The sequence below is a fragment of the Notolabrus celidotus genome, chromosome 18 (assembly GCF_009762535.1).
Source record: "Notolabrus celidotus isolate fNotCel1 chromosome 18, fNotCel1.pri, whole genome shotgun sequence".
NCBI classification, from domain to species: Eukaryota; Metazoa; Chordata; class Actinopteri; order Labriformes; family Labridae; genus Notolabrus; species Notolabrus celidotus.
This window is the reverse complement of record NC_048289.1, coordinates 295,857-316,539: the sequence shown is the minus strand read 5'-3', so window position 1 is coordinate 316,539 and position 20,683 is coordinate 295,857. Positions and strand designations below refer to the sequence as shown.

General features: G+C 41.0%; 2 protein-coding genes across 2 annotated transcripts in view; both read left to right on the top strand.

The window, feature by feature from the left end:
• LOC117830458 (ryanodine receptor 2-like) overlaps window positions 1-11,809 on the top strand; it is a 39,474-nt gene extending 27,665 nt beyond the window's left edge. The window contains exons 3-11 of the mRNA XM_034708592.1: window positions 261-417; window positions 5,067-5,231; window positions 5,727-5,848; window positions 8,725-8,908; window positions 9,273-9,408; window positions 9,681-9,776; window positions 10,796-10,914; window positions 11,384-11,509; window positions 11,706-11,809. Of these exons, the coding sequence (XP_034564483.1) occupies window positions 261-417; window positions 5,067-5,231; window positions 5,727-5,848; window positions 8,725-8,908; window positions 9,273-9,408; window positions 9,681-9,776; window positions 10,796-10,914; window positions 11,384-11,509; window positions 11,706-11,738 (1,138 nt within the window). The 3' untranslated portion in view covers window positions 11,739-11,809. The remainder of the gene's footprint in view (window positions 1-260; window positions 418-5,066; window positions 5,232-5,726; window positions 5,849-8,724; window positions 8,909-9,272; window positions 9,409-9,680; window positions 9,777-10,795; window positions 10,915-11,383; window positions 11,510-11,705) is intronic.
• Window positions 11,810-12,147: 338 nt separating this feature from the next.
• ryr2a (ryanodine receptor 2a (cardiac)) overlaps window positions 12,148-20,683 on the top strand; it is a 118,809-nt gene continuing 110,273 nt past the window's right edge. The window contains exons 1-13 of the mRNA XM_034708408.1: window positions 12,148-12,225; window positions 12,328-12,532; window positions 13,901-14,005; window positions 14,151-14,254; window positions 14,359-14,442; window positions 15,691-15,850; window positions 15,955-16,102; window positions 16,205-16,308; window positions 16,438-16,542; window positions 16,635-16,809; window positions 19,241-19,449; window positions 19,604-19,780; window positions 19,887-20,023. Coding sequence (XP_034564299.1) covers window positions 12,161-12,225; window positions 12,328-12,532; window positions 13,901-14,005; window positions 14,151-14,254; window positions 14,359-14,442; window positions 15,691-15,850; window positions 15,955-16,102; window positions 16,205-16,308; window positions 16,438-16,542; window positions 16,635-16,809; window positions 19,241-19,449; window positions 19,604-19,780; window positions 19,887-20,023 — 1,778 coding nt within the window. The 5' untranslated portion in view covers window positions 12,148-12,160. The remainder of the gene's footprint in view (window positions 12,226-12,327; window positions 12,533-13,900; window positions 14,006-14,150; window positions 14,255-14,358; window positions 14,443-15,690; window positions 15,851-15,954; window positions 16,103-16,204; window positions 16,309-16,437; window positions 16,543-16,634; window positions 16,810-19,240; window positions 19,450-19,603; window positions 19,781-19,886; window positions 20,024-20,683) is intronic.

Sequence of the window (20,683 nt, the reverse complement as noted above, 5' to 3'; positions counted from 1 at the left end):
CCAACATCAAGACAGGATCAGATCCAGTCCCATCTTACAGACAGGACTCAGTCTGATCTCATCTTAATCCACCATGAGCAGAGCACTTTGCAGCATTTAGCAAGTTACAGTGGCAAGGACAAACTTCCTTTAACAGGCAGAAACCTCCAGCAGGACCAGACTCATGTTAGACACACATCTGCTGAGATCGATAATGACATTAGTGTTGAAACCTGCTTCTACACACCCTGTGCTCTGCCTCTCGCTCTGTGTGTGTTTAGGTGGAGTGGGAGTCACATCCGTTGGGGTCAGCCGTTCAGACTGAGACACGTGACCACGGGAAAATACCTGAGTCTGATCGAGGACAGGTCTCTGCTGCTGATGGACAAAGAGAGGGCCGACGTCAAATCCACAGCCTTCTGCTTCAGGTCCTCCAAGGTACACTCTAAAATATTTATACTGAAAAAAATAAACACAGTAAAAAATACACACTGTTAAACATTATTCAAACTGTAAAAAATACACACTGTTCAACATATTCAAACTGTAAAAATACACACTGTTCAACATATTCAAACTGTAAAAAATACACACTGTTAAACATATTCAAACTGTAAAAAATACACACTGTTCAACATATTCAAACTGTAAAAACACACACTGTTCAACATATTCAAACTGTAAAAATACACACTGTTCAACATATTCAAACTGTAAAAACACACACTGTTAAACATTATTCAAACTGTAAAAAATACACACTGTTCAACATATTCAAACTGTAAAAATACACACTGTTCAACATATTCAAACTGTAAAAAATACACACGGTTAAACATATTCAAACTGTAAAAAATACACACTGTAAAACATTATTCAAACTGTAAAAATACACACTGTTCAACATATTCAAACTGTAAAAATACACACTGTTCAACATATTCAAACTGTAAAAATACACACTGTTCAACATATTTAAACTGTAAAAAATACACACTGTTCAACATATTCAAACTGTAAAAAATACACACTGTTCAACATATTCAAACTGTAAAAAATACACACTGTTCAACATATTCAAACTGTAAAAAATACACACTGTAAAACATTCAAACTGTAAAAATACACACTGTTCAACATATTCAAACTGTTAAAAATACACACTGTTCAACATATTCAAACTGTAAAAAATACACACTGTTCAACATATTCAAACTGTAAAAAGTACACACTGTTCAACATATTCAAACTGTAAAAATACACACTGTTCAACATATTCAAACTGTAAAAAGTACACACTGTTCAACATATTCAAACTGTAAAAAGTACACACTGTTCAAAATATTCAAACTGTAAAAATACACACTGTAAAACATTCAAACTGTAAAAATACACACTGTTCAACATATTCAAACTGTAAAAAATACACACTGTTCAACATATTCCAACTGTAAAAAGTACACACTGTAAAACATTCAAACTGTAAAAATACACACTGTTAAACATTATTCAAACTGTACAAAATACACACTGTTCAACATATTCAAACTGTAAAAAATACACACTGTTCAACATATTCAAACTTTAAAAATACACACTGTTCAACATATTCAAACTGTAAAAATACACTGTTCAACATATTCAAACTGTAAAAATACACACTGTTCAACATATTCAAACTGTAAAAAATACACACTGTTCAACATATTCAAACTGTAAAAAATACACACTGTTCAACATATTCAAACTGTAAAAAGTACACACTGTAAAACATTCAAACTGTACAAAATACACAGTTAAACATTATTCAAACTGTAAAAAATACACACTGTTCAACATATTCAAACTGTAAAAATACACACTGTTCAACATATTCAAACTGTAAAAATACACACTGTTCAACATATTCAAACTGTAAAAAATACACACTGTTCAACATATTCAAACTGTAAAAAGTACACACTGTAAAACATTCAAACTGTAAAAATACACAGTTAAACATTATTCAAACTGTAAAAAATACACACTGTTCAACATATTCAAACTGTAAAAAATACACACTGTTCAACATATTCAAACTGTAAAAATACACACTGTTCAACATATTCAAACTGTAAAAATACACACTGTTCAACATATTCAAACTGTAAAAATACACACTGTAAAACATTCAAACTGTAAAAATACACACTGTTCAACATATTCAAACTGTAAAAAATACACACTGTTCAACATATTCAAACTGTAAAAAGTACACACTGTTCAACATATTCAAACTGTAAAAAGTACACACTGTTCAACATATTCAAACTGTAAAAAATACACACTGTAAAACATTCAAACTGTAAAAATACACACTGTTAAACATTATTCAAACTGTACAAAATACAAACTGTTTAACATATTCAAACTGTAAAAAATACACACTGTTCAACATATTCAAACTGTAAAAATACACACTGTTCAACATATTCAAACTGTAAAAATACACACTGTTCAACATATTCAAACTGTAAAAATACACACTGTTCAACATATTCAAACTGTAAAAAAAAACACACTGTTCAACATATTCAAACTGTAAAAAATACACACTGTTCAACATATTCAAACTGTAAAAAGTACACACTGTAAAACATTCAAACTGTAAAAATACACAGTTAAACATTATTCAAACTGTAAAAAATACACACTGTTCAACATATTCAAACTGTAAAAAATACACACTGTTCAACATATTCAAACTGTAAAAAATACACACTGTTCAACATATTCAAACTGTAAAAATACACACTGTAAAACATTCAAACTGTAAAAATACACAGTTAAACATTATTCAAACTGTAAAAAATACACACTGTTCAACATATTCAAACTGTAAAAAGTACACACTGTTCAACATATTCAAACTGTAAAAAGTACACACTGTTCAACATATTCAAACTGTAAAAAATACACACTGTAAAACATTCAAACTGTAAAAATACACTGTTCAACATATTCAAACTGTAAAAAATACACACTGTTCAACATACTCCAACTGTAAAAAGTACACACTGTAAAACATTCAAACTGTAAAAATACACACTGTAAAACATCCAAACTGTAAAAATACACACTGTTAAACATTATTCAAACTGTACAAAATACAAACTGTTTAACATATTCAAACTGTAAAAAATACACACTGTTCAACATATTCAAACTGTAAAAATACACACTGTTCAACATATTCAAACTGTAAAAAATACACACTGTTCAACATATTCAAACTGTAAAAAATACACACTGTTCAACATATTCAAACTGTAAAAAGTACACACTGTTCAACATATTCAAACTGTAAAAAATACACACTGTAAAACATTCAAACTGTAAAAATACACACTGTTAAACATTATTCAAACTGTACAAAATACAAACTGTTTAACATATTCAAACTGTAAAAAATACACACTGTTCAACATATTCAAACTGTAAAAATACACACTGTTCAACATATTCAAACTGTAAAAATACACACTGTTCAACATATTCAAACTGTAAAAAATACACACTGTTCAACATATTCAAACTGTAAAAAATACACACTGTTCAACATATTCAAACTGTAAAAAGTACACACTGTAAAACATTCAAACTGTAAAAATACACAGTTAAACATTATTCAAACTGTAAAAAATACACACTGTTCAACATATTCAAACTGTAAAAATACACACTGTTCAACATATTCAAACTGTAAAAAATACACACTGTTCAACATATTCAAACTGTAAAAATACACACTGTAAAACATTCAAACTGTAAAAATACACAGTTAAACATTATTCAAACTGTAAAAAATACACACTGTTCAACATATTCAAACTGTAAAAAGTACACACTGTTCAACATATTCAAACTGTAAAAAGTACACACTGTTCAACATATTCAAACTGTAAAAAATACACACTGTAAAACATTCAAACTGTAAAAATACACTGTTCAACATATTCAAACTGTAAAAAATACACACTGTTCAACATACTCCAACTGTAAAAAGTACACACTGTAAAACATTCAAACTGTAAAAATACACACTGTAAAACATCCAAACTGTAAAAATACACACTGTTAAACATTATTCAAACTGTACAAAATACAAACTGTTTAACATATTCAAACTGTAAAAATACACACTGTTCAACATATTCAAACTGTAAAAATACACACTGTTCAACATATTCAAACTGTAAAAATACACACTGTTCAACATATTCAAACTGTAAAAAATACACACTGTTCAACATATTCAAACTGTAAAAATACACACTGTTCAACATATTCAAACTGTAAAAAATACACACTGTTCAACATATTCAAACTGTAAAAATACACACTGTTCAACATATTCAAACTGTAAAAATACACACTGTAAAACATTCAAACTGTAAAATACACAGTTAAACATTATTCAAACTGTAAAAAATACACACTGTTCAACATATTCAAACTGTAAAAATACACACTGTTCAACATATTCAAACTGTAAAAATACACACTGTTCAACATATTCAAACTGTAAAAATATTTATACTTAAAAAATACACTGTAATAAATATCTATATTGTAAAAATACACACTGTAAAAAAGATTCAAATCGCAAAACATATTTAAACTTCAAAAAATACACACTGTAAAAATATTTATACTGCAAAAAATACACAATGTTGAACATATTCAAACTGTAAAAACTACACACAGTAGAAAAATATTTAAAGTGTAAAAATTACACTATGTAGAAAAAATTGACATAGTACACTGTAAAAAATATTAAAGATGTAAAAAAAATGTAAAAAAAATGTAAACTGTAAAAAAAAATTGAAACTAAGAAATACAAAAATAAATATTTAAAGTGAAAAAAATACACAATGTAGAAAATATTTATATGGTACACTGTAAAAAATATTAAAACTGTAAAAATATGTATGTAATAAACTGGAAAAAATGTATATGATACACTGTAAAAACATTTATACTGTAACACTGACTCAGCACTGATTTTTTACAGTGTTCATTTGTGTGTCCGTCTCTGTGTGTTGCAGGAAAAGTTGGACCCAGGTGTTAAGAAGGAGGTGGATGGGATGGGGGTTCCTGACATTAAATATGGAGACTCTGTGTGTTACATCCAACACGTGGACACCTTTCTGTGGCTCACCTATCAGACTGTGGATGCTAAGTGTGCTCGTATGGGAGGAGTCCAGAGGAAGGTGCCTCACTGAAGCCTTACTACCTCAAACCTATGCTGTCTGAGTTTCTGTAGATCCCTGAACTTCACCATAAAGCTCTGAGTTTTTTATAAACGTCATGCTACAGTCGATGGTGAAGAAATCACACTGTAGCTCATGGAGACAGCTGTCTGTCTGCTGCTGTCTTCACTCCAGAGTTAGTCAGTGTGTGAGCCTGTCAGGGACAAAAACAAGAACTGTTAGTGGACACACTTTGTTGCAGACGTTACAGCCTGAGTGTTGGCGAATCTGTGGGTCCTTCAGGCTCTAAGATTTGTCAAACTCAGGAGCCTAAGGTCAAGATATATCAGAGCTGTCTCTTAAAGGAGGAAGACGTAAGGTGACGTCTCAGTATTGGTTTCAGTGAGACTAATGATCCAGAAGTAGTGAAGACAGGAACAGTTTGAACTCTCTTTTGCATGTGAAACAAAGACTGTAATAACTCAGTGTTATGTTAAAGGTTGGTATCTGTTTCAGGCCATCATGCATCACGAGGGTCACATGGACGACGGGCTGACTCTGTCTCGATCTCAACACGAGGAGAGTAGATCTGCACGAGTCATCAGAAGTACTGTGTTCCTCTTCAACCTGTTCATCAGGTGGGTCACACACACACACACACACACACACACACACACACACACACACACACACACACACACACACACACACATAGACACAGCAACGCATACAACAGAGAGATAACCCACAGACAGATCATGTGAAACCAGCAGAGCTCGAGTGTGTGTGTGTGTGTGTGTGTGTGTGCGTGCGTGCGTGCGTGCGTGCGTGCGTGCGTGCGTGCGTGCGTGCGTGCGTGCGTGCGTGCGTGCGTGTGTGTGTGTGTTTTATCGAGTGATGGAGAGTTCCTCTCTCTTCACACATAGAGAAACCAACCAAATGGACCCGCCTGATTGGCTGCTGTCCCGTCAGTGCAGTCTGTGACTCCCTGCAGAGGACCGGTCTTTATTCTGCTGAAGACTCATCTTGACTTTGGCACTGTTTTTCACGACTGATTGTTGAAGGTTATTTCTCTAAAGCTGTTCACAGTGCGGTGCATGCAGACCTGCCACCCTCCAGGTGTGTGACAGAGGCCGACATGGAAGCTGTTTATAAATAACAACACATGGATATCAGGATGTTTTCAGTGAGGTGGAAAGAAGGAGACAGCAGCCTCTATCAGCTGTATTCTTCTCCTGCCTGCTCTTCCACAGCTTGGAGTTTGAGTTTTGGAGTTGTGTTGTGGTCAATGCTTAAGGCAGACATGTTTTTTTTTGCCAATTCTGTTTATTGAACAAATTTGAATGACATTGTAATTTGCGTAAAAGTTTACATTTAAAAATGTTTCATTTAAACGTAGAAAAGAAAAACATAACAATGAGACTGGGAAAATGACTCTAAATACAGAATCACCTGCACATTACAGTACAAAGATACCAGTGTTAGAACTCATACATAAAATAATCCCTTCCTCCCCAGCCGAGCTCAGCAGCAGAAATTAATGCACAAAAATTTGGAAATACAGTAATGATAAAAGAAACTAAGACACCTCTCAGTCTGGCAGAGCCTGCAGATCTCTAACCTGTGAAAGAAAGGGTTGCCATTTGTGAAAGAACTTTTAAAAAGGAGACTGTATCCTGTAACCACTGGGCAACAGATGGAGGGTTGGTAGACTTCCAATGTAAAAATTAACAGCATCTAGCCAGCAGTGACGTAAAGTTAATGATTTCCGTTTGAACAGAATTGAAATGACTTGATTCATCTGGAGTCCCAAAAATAGCTATTAGTGGGCAAGGTTGTCAGTGTAAACCCAAGATGACTGACATAGTGTTAAAGTACCCAGACCAAAAGTTTCTTCAAAAGATTGTTGTGCGCGTTCTATGAGGAAGTAGTGGCTTCCCAGCCAATCAGGACGACGTAGTGAGGCCGCCACTCGACCAATCAGGATGGATGATTAGGGAGTAGTTCTGATTGGTCCGTGATAACGAGAATGAGGGGAATGACATTGCTTGATACAAAGGCATTGAAAACACAGAGATTTCGCCATAATCTCAAATTACTCCACTTACCGATGAGTACCAATTCATGTTATGAACTTTTCTCCAAACCCAGCAGAATAAAGTAACGTTTTTGCACCATTCCTACCAACAGCAGCTTTAAGTGTGGCCAGAGAAAGAACATATGGCTTAAGCGACAATTTGAGCCTGAACACCTGTCACATTTGTGTTCTACCTCTTTATAAAACTCAGCAAGTCTTGATTTAGAGAAATGAACCCTGTGAATGACCTTAAAGTGAATGAGAGTAAGACATGCAACATCCTCCCACGACTCCTTACTTAGATGAAGTCCCGACTCTGCCTGCCAAGCCAGTCTAGTTTTGGTGTTGGACTTATCACAATGGTCAAGAATGAGGTCGTATATTTCTGAGACAATCCCTTTCTTTTTAAACTTAAGAGTGAACAATTGTTCACTGAAATGTTGAGATGGCAAAGAAGGAAAACCAGAGAAACGCTGAGAAACAAAATGTCTCACTTGGAAGTATCTAAAGAAATGGTTTCGAGGCAAATTCAAGAAGAAATCTTATACCTTGGTAATGTCATGACCAAAAAGCAGAGTCCAAGTGGGAGGGAGGAAACAGATGATTGGTATATAATGGACCAAGAAGAGATGCAGCTACTAATTTGAAATGTTCTCTACACTGATACCATGTCTTCAAAATAAAGGCAGACATCAGTCAGGTGATCACTGTGAGCAGGCTATGACAGATTCAGGGTCACAAAGATCATCAGAGATGTATTTGACCTCTGACTGGCTCCACAGGGACACTTGACTTCCTCTCTTTCATCACAGGGACTCTGCACTTGTATCAACCTGTTTCTGTCTGCACACAAATGACTGTACGCAGAAGAAAAACAGAGCTCAGAGCTCTGCTCTGCAGAGAGAGGGTTAGACCTCTGATCGTTAAAAGACAAGAAGCATGCTGCATGTTTTTACAGAGAGGAAAGAAGCAGACTGTGACTGGACCTGTGAGAGTGAGGCAACAAGTGTTCTACAGTTTCCCTTACACGATAAGAGGAGTGATTCTGAGAGGAGCGTCTGTCTGCTGCAGAGAAAACATTCACACTGAGAGATCAAAGAACTTCATACAGGCTGCAGTGTGAGGATCCTCTGTGATCACATGACCCCACACTGCAGAGCTGCAACATGTGATGAATGTTTATGAAGCAACAAGCAGCTGTGTTTCAGTCTACAGCTCATCAGTGTGTGTGCAGAAAACAATGTGTGTGTGTGTTTGTGTGTGTGTTTGTGTGTGTGTGTGTGTGTATGTGTGTGTGTGTGTGTGTGTGTGTGTGCAGAAACACCCCAAGACACAGCCTGTCTGTCTGTCTGTCTGTCTGTCTGTCATCATATGAAATACCTGCAGCTCTGTTGATATTGTCCTAAAGTTACTGACTGCTGTCTCCACCTGCTGCAGGGGGCTGGACACTCTGAGGAAAAAGGGGCGGAGCTCCACTCCAGATCTACCAATAGATTCAGTAAGTCTGAGTCTGCAGGATCTGATTGGATACTTCCAGCCACCCGGAGATCACCTGGAACATGAAGACAAACAGAACCGCCTCAGAGCGCTCAAGAACCGACAGAACCTGTTCCAGGAGGAGGTCAGGACCCCCTGTTTATTATTTATCTACAGTTACATATACTGTTATTTTATTCGTTAAACAGGAAGTGAAGCAAAATAACCTGTTCCACCAGGGACAGAGGGCTCGGGGTTTAACACCACTACAATGTGTGGATTAAGGACCATAACTGCACCACGATTAACCATATAATACTGACAGCGTCATAAATATGAACACAGGAAAAATAAATATTGATTTTGATTAATAAGACTTCAGATTGATATGTGGAAGGAGGCTGAAAAGATGCGTCTGCTTGTCTGTGCAATATGAACAAATAGCAATGATGTGTGTGTGTGTGTGTGTGTGTGTGTGTGTGTGTGCGTGTGCGTGTGTGTGTGTTCAGGGGATGATCAGCCTGGTGTTGGAGTGTATAGATCGTCTGCATGTGTACAGCAGTGCCGCTCATTTTACTGAAGCTGCAGGACGAGAAGCAGGAGACGCCTGGAGCTCCATCCTCAACTCACTGTACCAGCTGCTGGGTACTCAAACACACACACACACACACACACACACACACACACACACACACACACACACACACACACACACACACACGAACATAGAGAAATGGTTTAAAGCTCCTGTGAGGATCTTTTGGTGTGGTGGTATGGACAGCGAGTCAACATGTAATCAGTTCTCCATCCAGACCGTACTGAGGCATTGACAGACCATGTTCAAACAGAGGGCTGTCAGAGAAATTCTCCTTTATTATCATCAGGTGTTTAATCTCCTCTGCCCCCCTCCTCTGCAGCGGCTCTGATCAGAGGGAACAGAAAGAACTGCGCTCAGTTCTCGGGCTCGTTGGATTGGCTGATCAGCAGACTGGAGAGACTGGAGGCGTCCTCTGGTAGGTCCCATCACAGCACGATCACTATTCATCTATGACATCACCATGTACCTGTCATGCAGGTGTACAGTGCACCTGTGTTATTGAGGCTTCAGAGTGTGAATGTGAGGTCCATCACACTGAGAGTATTTAAAGGGATAGTTCAGTGTTTTTGAAGTGGGGTCGTATGAGTTTCATGTTGTTAGTGATTGTATGATTGTCAGCTCAGCCCCTGTAATGAGACACTATGTGTGTGTGTGTGTGTGTGTGTGTGTGTGTGTGTGTGTGTGTGTGTGTGTGTGTGTGTGTGTGTGTGTGTGTGTGTTATTTTAGGGGTTTAATGTATGCATTTTTACTTGTGTGATATTTTGATATGTACATCTTTTTATTATGCTTAACGGCCCTTTTATTATGATTATGATTATGATTATGATTATTATTATTATTATTATTCATTGTTTTTTGTCTTTGTTTTTGTTTAGAAGGATTCATGTTTTGTTTTTATTTTGTATTGTACTGTTCCTATTTATCATTGTTTGTCTGGGACCCCCTCTTAAACGAGATGGCACATCTCAAGGGTTTATCCCAATAAATAAATGTCCAGAAGTTTCTCATTAAAGGGGTCGAGCTGAGCGGCATCCCTTGTGACTCGTACAATTACTAGTGACATAAAACTTAAACAACCCCACTTCAAAAACACTGAAATATCCCTTTAACATCAAAGAACATCTGCTGTTTCTGTGATTACAGCAGGAAACAGATATATTTAGAGCATCACTAAATGTCTCTGAAACATGCAACAGAGAGGCATCATACAAACATCAGCATGCACAGGGTTAAATGTTAGGTGTTATCAGGACTCAGGGTTCAAACAGAAGACTGTCTCTGGGTTCATCAGAGTCTCTCAGCTGCAGCCTCCATCACACTCCCTTTAACACCTCTCTGAGCCCACTCATTGTTCATGCATCCAGCAGCTTTAATATCTCTGCACTCCTGCTGTCATGTGGTCTCATGCTGTACATAAATGTGTGTGTGTGTAGGCATACTGGAGGTCCTTCACTGTGTGCTGGTGGAGAGTCCTGAGGCTCTGAACATTATTAAAGAGGGACACATCAAGTCCATCATCTCTCTGCTGGACAAACACGGACGCAACCACAAGGTCCTTCAGTCCTTTACACTACAGAAAATACACACGCTTTATTAAACAACATGTGCTCTGTGTGTGTGTGTGTGTGTGTGTGTGTGTGTGTGTGTGTGTGTGTGTGTGTGTGTGTGCGTGCGTGCGTGTATGTGTTTGTGCGTGTGTGTGGTGTGTGTGTGCGCGTGTGTGTGTTCATGGGTGTGTGTGTTCATGGGTGTGTGTGTGTGTGTGTGTGTGTGTGTGTGTGTGTCTGTGTTTGTGTCTGTGTCTGTGTGTGCGCGCGTGTGTGCATGTGTGCAGAGTCTGAGGCTGCTGAGGATTTAGAGACGGAGGTGTAAACATTTATTCCACCCTGTAATGTTCCTCTATTAACAGAGAGCTGTGTGTGTGTGTGTGTGTGTGTGTGTGTGTGTGTGTGTGTGTGTGTGTGTGTGTGTGTGTGTGTGTGTGTGTGTGTGTGTGTGTGTGTGTGTGTGTGTATGTTTAGGTCCTGGATGTCTTGTGCTCTCTGTGTGTGTGTCATGGCGTAGCAGTTCGCTCCAACCAGCATCTGATCTGTGACAACCTGCTGCCAGGACGAGACCTGCTGCTGCAGACCCGCCTGAGCAACCACGTAAGCAGGTAACACACACACACACACACACACACACACACACACACACACACACACACACACACACACACACACACAAACAGACTAATACTCAATGACTTTGAATGAGCCTTGGATTACGTTATTCTTTGATTGTTTCATTTGAGACCCTCCTCATCGTCTTCTTCCTCTTCCTTGCTCGTCTTCCTTTCTCCAGCATGCGCCCCAACATCTTCCTTGGTGTCAGTGATGGCTCCGCCCAGTACAAGAAGTGGTACTACGAGCTGATCGTGGATCAGGCACTGCCGTTTGTCACAGCGGAGGCGACTCACCTGAGGGTGGGCTGGGCCAACACCAGCGGCTACGCCCCTTTCCCGAGCGGGGGGGAAGGATGGGGGGGCAATGGGGTTGGGGATGACCTGTACTCGTACGGGTTTGATGGGCTCCACCTGTGGTCAGGTAACAGATGTGTACGGTTTTTCATAGGGACCTCCAGAGACCTCCATGTCTCAGGTGTGATCTTACAGAGTGTCTATCCTCGCAGGATGCATCGCCCGCACAGTGAGCTCTCCGAACCAGCACCTCTTGAGGATGGAGGACGTGGTGAGCTGCTGCCTGGATCTGAGCGTGCCCAGTATCTCTTTCAGGATCAACGGGCAGCCGGTGCAGGGCATGTTCGAGAACTTCAACTCTGACGGCCTGTTCTTCCCTGTGGCCAGCTTCTCTGCAGGAGTCAAGTCAGTGCATGAACACACTCACACAGCGCCTGTAGCTACAGCTAACAGCTCCTCATGACCTGCTTTGTAAAGATCAACCTGCTCCCCCCCTCTCCTCTGCAGGGTGCGCTTTCTCCTTGGGGGTCGTCATGGAGAGTTTAAGTTCCTCCCCCCTCCAGGTTACGCCCCCTGCTACGAAGCGGTGTTACCCAGAGAGAAGCTGAAGCTGGAACCAAGCCAAGACCAGACTGGATCCAGAGACCTTCTGGGACCCACCATTACAATGAGCCAGGCAGCCTTTACCCCAACACCTGTGGACACCAGCCAGGTACTCACCAGGTCCAGACAGGGTGCTGTTAGACTCTGAACCAGGTACTGACCCGGCCCGTATGCACGTCCAGCCATTAGCGATGAAAACGGGCCGTTTGTACAAATGATGAAAAAGAAATGGATTAGCGGACTGCATGAGCCAGGTTAACGCCCCAACAAAGCTTTACATTCAATGGCAGTAGACCCCACCATTACAGGTGCTAACAGCAGGATTACCTCACCTGTTAGGCTGTTTAAAGGATGGAGGACATCGTGCTTATGTATTACTGTCTGTGTCTGCTGTGAACCAAGGATACATGAACACTGTACCAGACACTGAAAGATCAAAGCAAAAGATGAAATGAATATTCCTGACATGGCTTCTGTTCCTACACAATTCCACCCTGTAGTACGTGCCAAATCATAACCATGTAAATCAAAGTACTTCTGTAGACTATTTCACATGAATTAATGAGAACATAATTCTTAAGTAACCTACCAACAACACCGTGAAGTGAATCCTTCCCAAACAACTCCGTTAACAAGTCCTCATCCTTCAATGGGGGGACAGGTGGTCCTCCACCTGGACCACGTTTGTGGTGGTGCTTGTTGAATAAAGACTCTTTCATGTTGCTTATTTTATTTTGTAGGTCTTCTACTGTGCGCTCAGAAACACCACACGCATTGACCCGGTTCAAGATCTGAAGCCAGACTTTCCCTTTCTCCTTGTTTGTTCTCTTTGAGGATTGACTTGCTGATAACAGCTGTTTGTTCATTCTAGATTCTTCTAATCAAATGTCCATTTCTTCTTCCTCTGAAACATTGTTTCTTCTTGATCTTCTCTCAGTCACACTGGTACCACTCGCCATGTTTATTGTTGTTTATGTGTAGTAGGCATGTGCAGTTTGAATTTGTTGGATCAGGGTTTTCCAGGAGGTTCCCTGGACATATGAAGTTTTGCACCAGCCTCACTTTCATGGCGTAATTAGTTAACTGGCCAATTATTTGCAGTTGTGCATGCAGCTAACGCTACGGCCAAATTGGCCGTTAAGACTAATGGTCCTGTTTGTGTAATGGCTGGACATGCATACAGGCCCTGGTCCAGACGGGCTACTGTTAGAGTCCCGACCAGGTACCGACCTGGTCCAGACAGGGTGCTGTTAGAGTCCGGATCAGGTACTGACTGGGTTAAAAAAAAGAGTCCTGATGGTGTTTAGACTGGGTGGTGAGACAGTTCAGTTTTTTGTTGTTGATCAGATCATAAACAGAAGAGTCAGACTGAAGTCACAAACTCAGGATGACTGAGGTCTCTCTCTCTCTCTCTCTCTCTCTCTCTCTCTCTCTCTCTCTCTCTCTCTCTCTCTCTCTCTCTCTCTCTCCGCTGCAGATAGTGCTTCCTCCTCACCTGGAGAGGATCAGGGAGAAACTTGCAGAGAACATTCATGAGCTCTGGGTGATGAATAAGATCGAGCTGGGCTGGACCTACGGAGCCGTGAGTACCATACAACCAGCAGGGACACCTGTCAGACAGCAGAGCCATATACCTGGATGTGACTCTCTCCCTCTCTCTCTCTGTGTGTGTGTGTGTGTGTGTGTGTGTGTGTGTGTGTGTGTTTGTGTGTGTGTGTGTGTTTCAGGTGAGAGATGATAATAAGAGGCAGCACCCCTGTCTGGTGGAGTTCTCCAGACTTCCTGAACAGGAGCGGAGCTACAACCTGCAGATGTCTCTGGAGACGCTGAAGTAATCATCAGAGCAGTATACAGATCCACAGATACCACGCTCTGTTTGATCATGTGTGTGTTTGATCATGTGTGTGTGTGTTCACTGACACCTGTGTGTTTCAGGACCCTTCTGGCTCTGGGCTGCCATGTTGGTCTGGCAGATGAACACGCTGTGGAGAAAGTGAAGAGTCTGAAACTGTCTCAGACGTGAGTGAACATCAAAGATGTTATGATGCTGACATGATGTGATGATGCAGTGATGAGACGAGGGGTCACTTACTGAGACTGAGGGAGGATTCACAGGACGGCATTGAAATGTATATCTAGAAGAGTGAGCCACATTACCTTCTTGGTCAGACTGTTTTCAGTCTAAAGGTGCATTTCGACCAAGAGTTCCGGCGTCTGTTCAGAAATACTTTATTATTTATTCCCAGGGGGGAAATTCAGTAGTTAGCCCCCAGAACTACTTTCCCCTGAAATAAAAGATTCCTGTGCCCCCATTGTTGTCTGTGTTTCGACCAGGGTAGATTGTGCAAATCAGGCCAGTGATGTATGGAGAAAACAAAGAGAATCACAGCTTCTTCTTTTGAAAAGTACACACACATACAAAAAAGATAGAACAAATAAAAACTAATGAAAGAAAGAGAAATCAAGAGAATCACAGATGTGTGTGATGTTATTGTGGACAGAGGGAGGAATAAAAACACTGAGGTTAATCTACCAATCAGACTTGTTCAGCATTGCAGGCCCTGCCCCCCAAAAGTCCCAGGACCTTTGAAAAGTACTACCCCCCTAGCAGGGGCTTTTTAGGGGGAGATTATCTACTCCTGATCTGAATTTAGAACCGTCACGTTAGAAATAAATTCACCCCCCGTACAGTGTGTGCTGATAGAGAAATGAGCTACGTAGAGCCAAGCCGTTTTTTGGACCAGGCTGTAAACATGTTTACTTCTGCTGTAAAGATTGTCTTCTTTGAATGGGTGTGTGTGTGGTTTCTGGTGAGTCTGCAGCCAGCCTCTGAACGGAGGTTGCCGCTTGAACCAAAAATCGGGATTCAATTGAATCATGGGTTGAGTGTATCCTTACATCCTTTGTGTCTAAGACTAGTAGAGCTAGCTCGTACAGCCTTCAGTCCTCCTTCAGTTCCTCATCTCTGTTCTGGTTCCTCATTGCTCTGGTGGAGTGGTTATGTGTCAGTTTAACCAAACACAGCCTACATACAACTTTATCTCCATTTATTAGATCAACATACTGACAAAACACGCTGTGCTACCAGATGACATCATCACCTGTGCTCCTTTAGGTGATAAAGCCTGTAGAAAGCAGACATATGAACCAGTGAAGAGTGCAGACAGTCGTGTTTCAGACTGTGAACAGAGCCTTAGACATGAGTACCTGGAGCTGTCTGATTAGCCTGCTAGCTAACGACCGATTGGTTGGACTCTATCTGTGCAGCTATGAGCTATCCAGCGGTTATAAACCGGCTCCTCTGGACCTGAGTCACATCAAACTGACCTCCAGCCAGGAAGCCATGGTGGACAAACTGGCTGAGAACGCACACAACGTCTGGGCCAGAGACCGCATCCGCCAGGGCTGGACCTACGGCATCCAACAGGTAGGGGGACAGGACGCAGACTGGGTTCTACTGGTATCTGTCTTTTGGCAAACTACCATGAGTCCTTTATGCTAGTCATCCTTCTGTTCTGTGAACTTTCTCAGGATGTGAAGAACCGCAGAAACCCTCGTCTGGTCCCCTATGTTCTGCTGGACGAGAGGACCAAGAAGTCCAACAAAGACAGTCTGAGGGAGGCTGTCAGGACTCTGCTGGGGTACGGGTACAACCTGGAAGCTCCAGACCAGGACCACGGTACCAACCTACCCTTTTCTCCATCACTGTATTCAGTGATTATACACAGCTCAGCATTCTGTTAATCTATGAGACTTAATATCAGACCATGTCATCCTACAGCAGCCCAGTCGGACCCCAGCAACGTGTCTGCAGAGAGGTTTCGTATCTTCAGAGCAGAGAAGACCTACAGCGTGAACACCGGGAAGTGGTACTTTGAGCTGGAGGTATGAAGAGATGACAGTATGATATATATATATATATATATATATATATATATATATATATATATATATATATATATATATATATATATATATATATATATATAAAACGTGCCTTTACCTCTCCTCCAGGTCTTAACAGCAGGAGAGATGAGGGTGGGCTGGGCCAGACCTGGTTGCCTCCCAGACCAGGAGCTGGGATCTGATGACCAGGCCTTTGTGTTTGACGGTTTCAAGGTAACTGAGCTCACCACATGTCTTCATTTAGCTGAGTCTGCAGGGGACTGTTCATATTGTAGTCCTAAAGGGGAAGGTTGATCTGTTTGCAGGTCCAGCGCTGGCACCAGGGGAATGAGCACTTTGGACGGGCCTGGCAGACGGGCGACGTGGTGGGCTGCATGGTGGATCTGAACGAACACACCATGATGTTCACGCTGAATGGAGAAGTGCTGCTGGATGACTCTGGGTCTGAGCTGGCCTTTAAAGACTTTGAAGCTGGTGAAGGTCAGTTTACAGAAACCGTCTGTGATGACTGTCCAGAAGGTTCTGATCTCAGGTGAACTCGTCTTTGGATTGTAGACCGTTAAGGAGGGGAAGAGGTCCACAGCTCAAACACTTATTGATCTTGTCCAAAGAGAACCAACATGCCCTCCAGCAGAGTGATTCTCTGCACGGCACCACCTCAGATCTGTAGATTCTCCCGTTGTGCTTTGTTATGTAACTCACAGTCTGCTGTTTGTGCAGAAGTGACCCTGAGTGTGTCTGATTGTTCAAAAACAGCATTTTGCATCTAGTTCTTTGCACAGAGTGTGTTTGGTTTGCTGAACTTTGCTTCCCAGGAAACAGCTCCAAGTGTCCCTAAGTGGTAGTGAGTCGATATAGTTTAGACTGAATCCAGTATTAGCCAAGGTGAAATCTCCAAGAGGTTTGAATGACCATCACCCTGCGGCGCTTACCTCCTTAGTTATGAAAGGGTTTGAGCATATTGTAAAAAGTAGCATACTAACATGCTTAGTTGATTTCTTGTCAGCTTTTAATTGCTTGCAGCCTCACGTCCAAAATACCAGATTGTGATTTTGGCACTATATGCTGGCTGGTTGACTTCTTAACAATAAGATCCCAGACGGGTCGTGTTAATGACACTTCTTCTTCAGCCTCAGTGTTCCACAGGCTCTCTTCAGGGGTGTTTTCTGTCACTCTTGTTGTTTATGCTTTACACAAATGAATGTCAGAGTAAGTTTGAGTCACAGTTCCTCATTAAATTTGCTGACGACTCAGTGATAGTCAGCCACTTGCAGGACCACGAGGTGGGTCACGGTCCAGTCCTGGAAAGTTTTATTAAATTGTGCGATGACTCTTATTTGCATCTAAATGCCTCAAAAACAAAGGAAATGCTGATTGATTTTCATCAGAATCAACCAGTCAAGGCACCAACTGTCATCAATGGATCTGCTGTGGAGACAGTGAATGAGTATGAATACTTATCACAATCCTTGATGACAAACTGACCTTTAATGCAAACACTGATGCCATTTGCAAAAAGGCCAATCAGAGACTCTTGTTTCTTGAGGAAGCTGAGGAGTTTTAATGTTGACAGATCACTTTTAAAAATATTGTATTTATCTTTTATTGAGTCTGTTTTAACTTTTACAATGACCTCTTGGTTTGGTAACCTCAGCACTTTTAACAAAAGCAGGCTGGGTTATATCGTCACAGTCTGCCCAAAGATCATTGGTGCTGATCTTAATAATCTTGACCATCTTTACCAAGTGAGAGCCACTCAGAAGGCAAAGGCCATCCTTGAAGACCCTCACCACCCCCTTTATTCAGAGTTTAGACTCTTGCCAACAGGGAGGAGGTTCACATATACTAGGAGGGCCAGATCTAACAGATACCTTCGATCATTTGTGCCTCAGCTGTTGGATTGTGGTACCTTTGGTCTCATGCAGAAAAATGAAGTCATCCACGGGAGTTACGTAGATATGTATTTATATGAATGTGTGAACTTGTGTTTGTTATTATGTGTATTGTTTGTGTGTATATGATGTGTGTGGGACTACTGTTGCAAACCAAATTGCTGCTTAGGGACAATAAAGATTTTCTAATCCAATCCAATCCAGTTAGTGTTCACACACGACACAGCAGCAGTGGAGCAGGGATCCCAGAGGATCAGGGCTGAATGAAAAGGATTCAGTAACAGCTGCAGTATAAGATGCTGATCCAGTTATTGTGTGGATGTGTCTGTCTAAAGCTCAGACTGGAGTCTATTCAAACACATTTCCAGCTCAAGGTCTTGACTCTACAGCGCCACATTCTGTAGATGTGTGTGTAATTAAAGGAACTGTTCTTCATTCAGCTATTTATTTGCTCTGTACACTGATAGAGAGATATTGTGGGACTGTCATGACTTCATGAGGCAGTGAGGTAAACCTGAGTGTCGTCTGAACACTAAGATACGCAAAGATTTTAGTCCTTTAAGATTTGACCTTTGCAATAGAGATTTAAGCATCATGGCTTAAGACCTGAACCTCTGAGTACTCCACACACCATAAAGATCCACACAGAGTTATGGTCACCAATGGGTAAAAAACAGATACTCTGCATTCAAGATATCTGACCAAAACCCACTGTTCCCACAGATAACACAGAGTGTTTTATTCTGAAAATTAACTGGATGTTTTCATTTTGTTTTGGTGAAACCTGACTTCCTGTCCCGCTCCATCTGCTCTGTTGAGATTGATGCGTCATGCTCCGGCATCCGGCAAAAATAGAAGTCTTGTGTATCTGATCCGGAGGACTCCGACCTGCCGGATCAGAGACGCAGCCGGAACGCAACGGAGCAGATCCAGTGGAAGTTAACACATTGACTAGAACAGAAACCGATCAGATCCAGTGCTGTGACAACATGTTCTAAATGTTGGACCTGTGTCTGCAGGTTTCATCCCGGTCTGCAGTCTGGGAGTGTGTCAGGTGGGGAGGATGAACTTTGGGAAAGACGTCAGCTCTCTGAAGTTCTTCACCATCTGCGGTCTGCAGGAAGGATACGAACCGTTCGCTGTCAACATGAACCGAGACGTCACCATGTGGCTCAGCAAGAGGCTGCCTCAGTTCGTCCCTGTGCCCCCCAACCACCAGCACATAGATGTGAGTAGTCCCATGAGTACTCACTCAGGAACATGTGGACAGATGTTAGGGTCTCTTATGTCAATGTAACCTCTGCAGACATCTCAGACCTGTTAGTCCTCTGAAGCTGTCTGACAGCACAGAGAGGTTAAATCAGGTGTTTCTGATCCTCCAGGTGACCAGGATAGACGGGACGGTGGAGTCGTGTCCGTGTCTCAGGGTCACTCAGAGGTCGTTTGGCTCACAAAACAGTCAAACTGACATCACCTTCTACAGACTGAGCATGCCCATAGAGTGTGCAGAGTCCTTTTCCAGGTCCCCACACAGCGACGGCCTCTTCTCTCCAAAGAGGGTAACAGAATTGACCTCTGACATGAAGACACCCTATGATAACACGTGTGTCCCCCCACAGTCAGGTCTGTTGTATGTCTGAGAGTCTGTGTGTGCTGGTCCCACAGGATCTGGAGGACTTTGAGACTGTTTCAGACTTTGAGGTCCTGATGAAGACCCCTCACGGTCCCAACGGTCCTGACAAAGACGAGTTCAACAACCACAAAGATTACAACCAGGAGAAGCCTTCCAAGCTCAAGCACAGGTAAATCCTCCACGCTCAGCGGTTTCCTCTGTTCACCTGAGCTGAAGCTTTCTGTCCTCCCTCCTTTAAACTTGAACTTCACTGAGTTTATAACTAAGTTACATGAGAGAAAGACCTCACACCCCCTATAGTTGGATGGGAGCACTCGGTCCTTTCGGTATTCACTCCTCTGTTCAGAGCCTTGGTGTTCATTTTGATTTTGATTTCTTCTGTTGTCAAGTCCGGCTTCTTCAACTGAGACTTACAGCTAAGGTAAAGTCTTATCTCCCTCCCAGAGATGTAGAGAGGGTGGAACATTTATTACTTCTCAAAGTCATAAAAAAGTCCCTTTTTTAAAAATCACATTTAGAGCAATATTTGTGATCTTCACATTTAATTTTCTTGTGACAAATATATTTAGTTTATAATCACTGTTAAATCTAAATGTAAAATATAAATACTGAATCTAAATGTTAAATCTAAATGTTGAATCTAAATGTTGAATCTAAATGTTAAATCTAAATGTTGAATCTAAATGTTGAATCTAAATGTTAAATCTAAATGTTGAATCTAAATGTTGAATCTAAATGTTAAATCTAAATGTTATATATAGATCTAAATGTTAAATTCAAATACTAAATATAAATGTTAAATCTAAATACTAAATATAAATGTTAAATC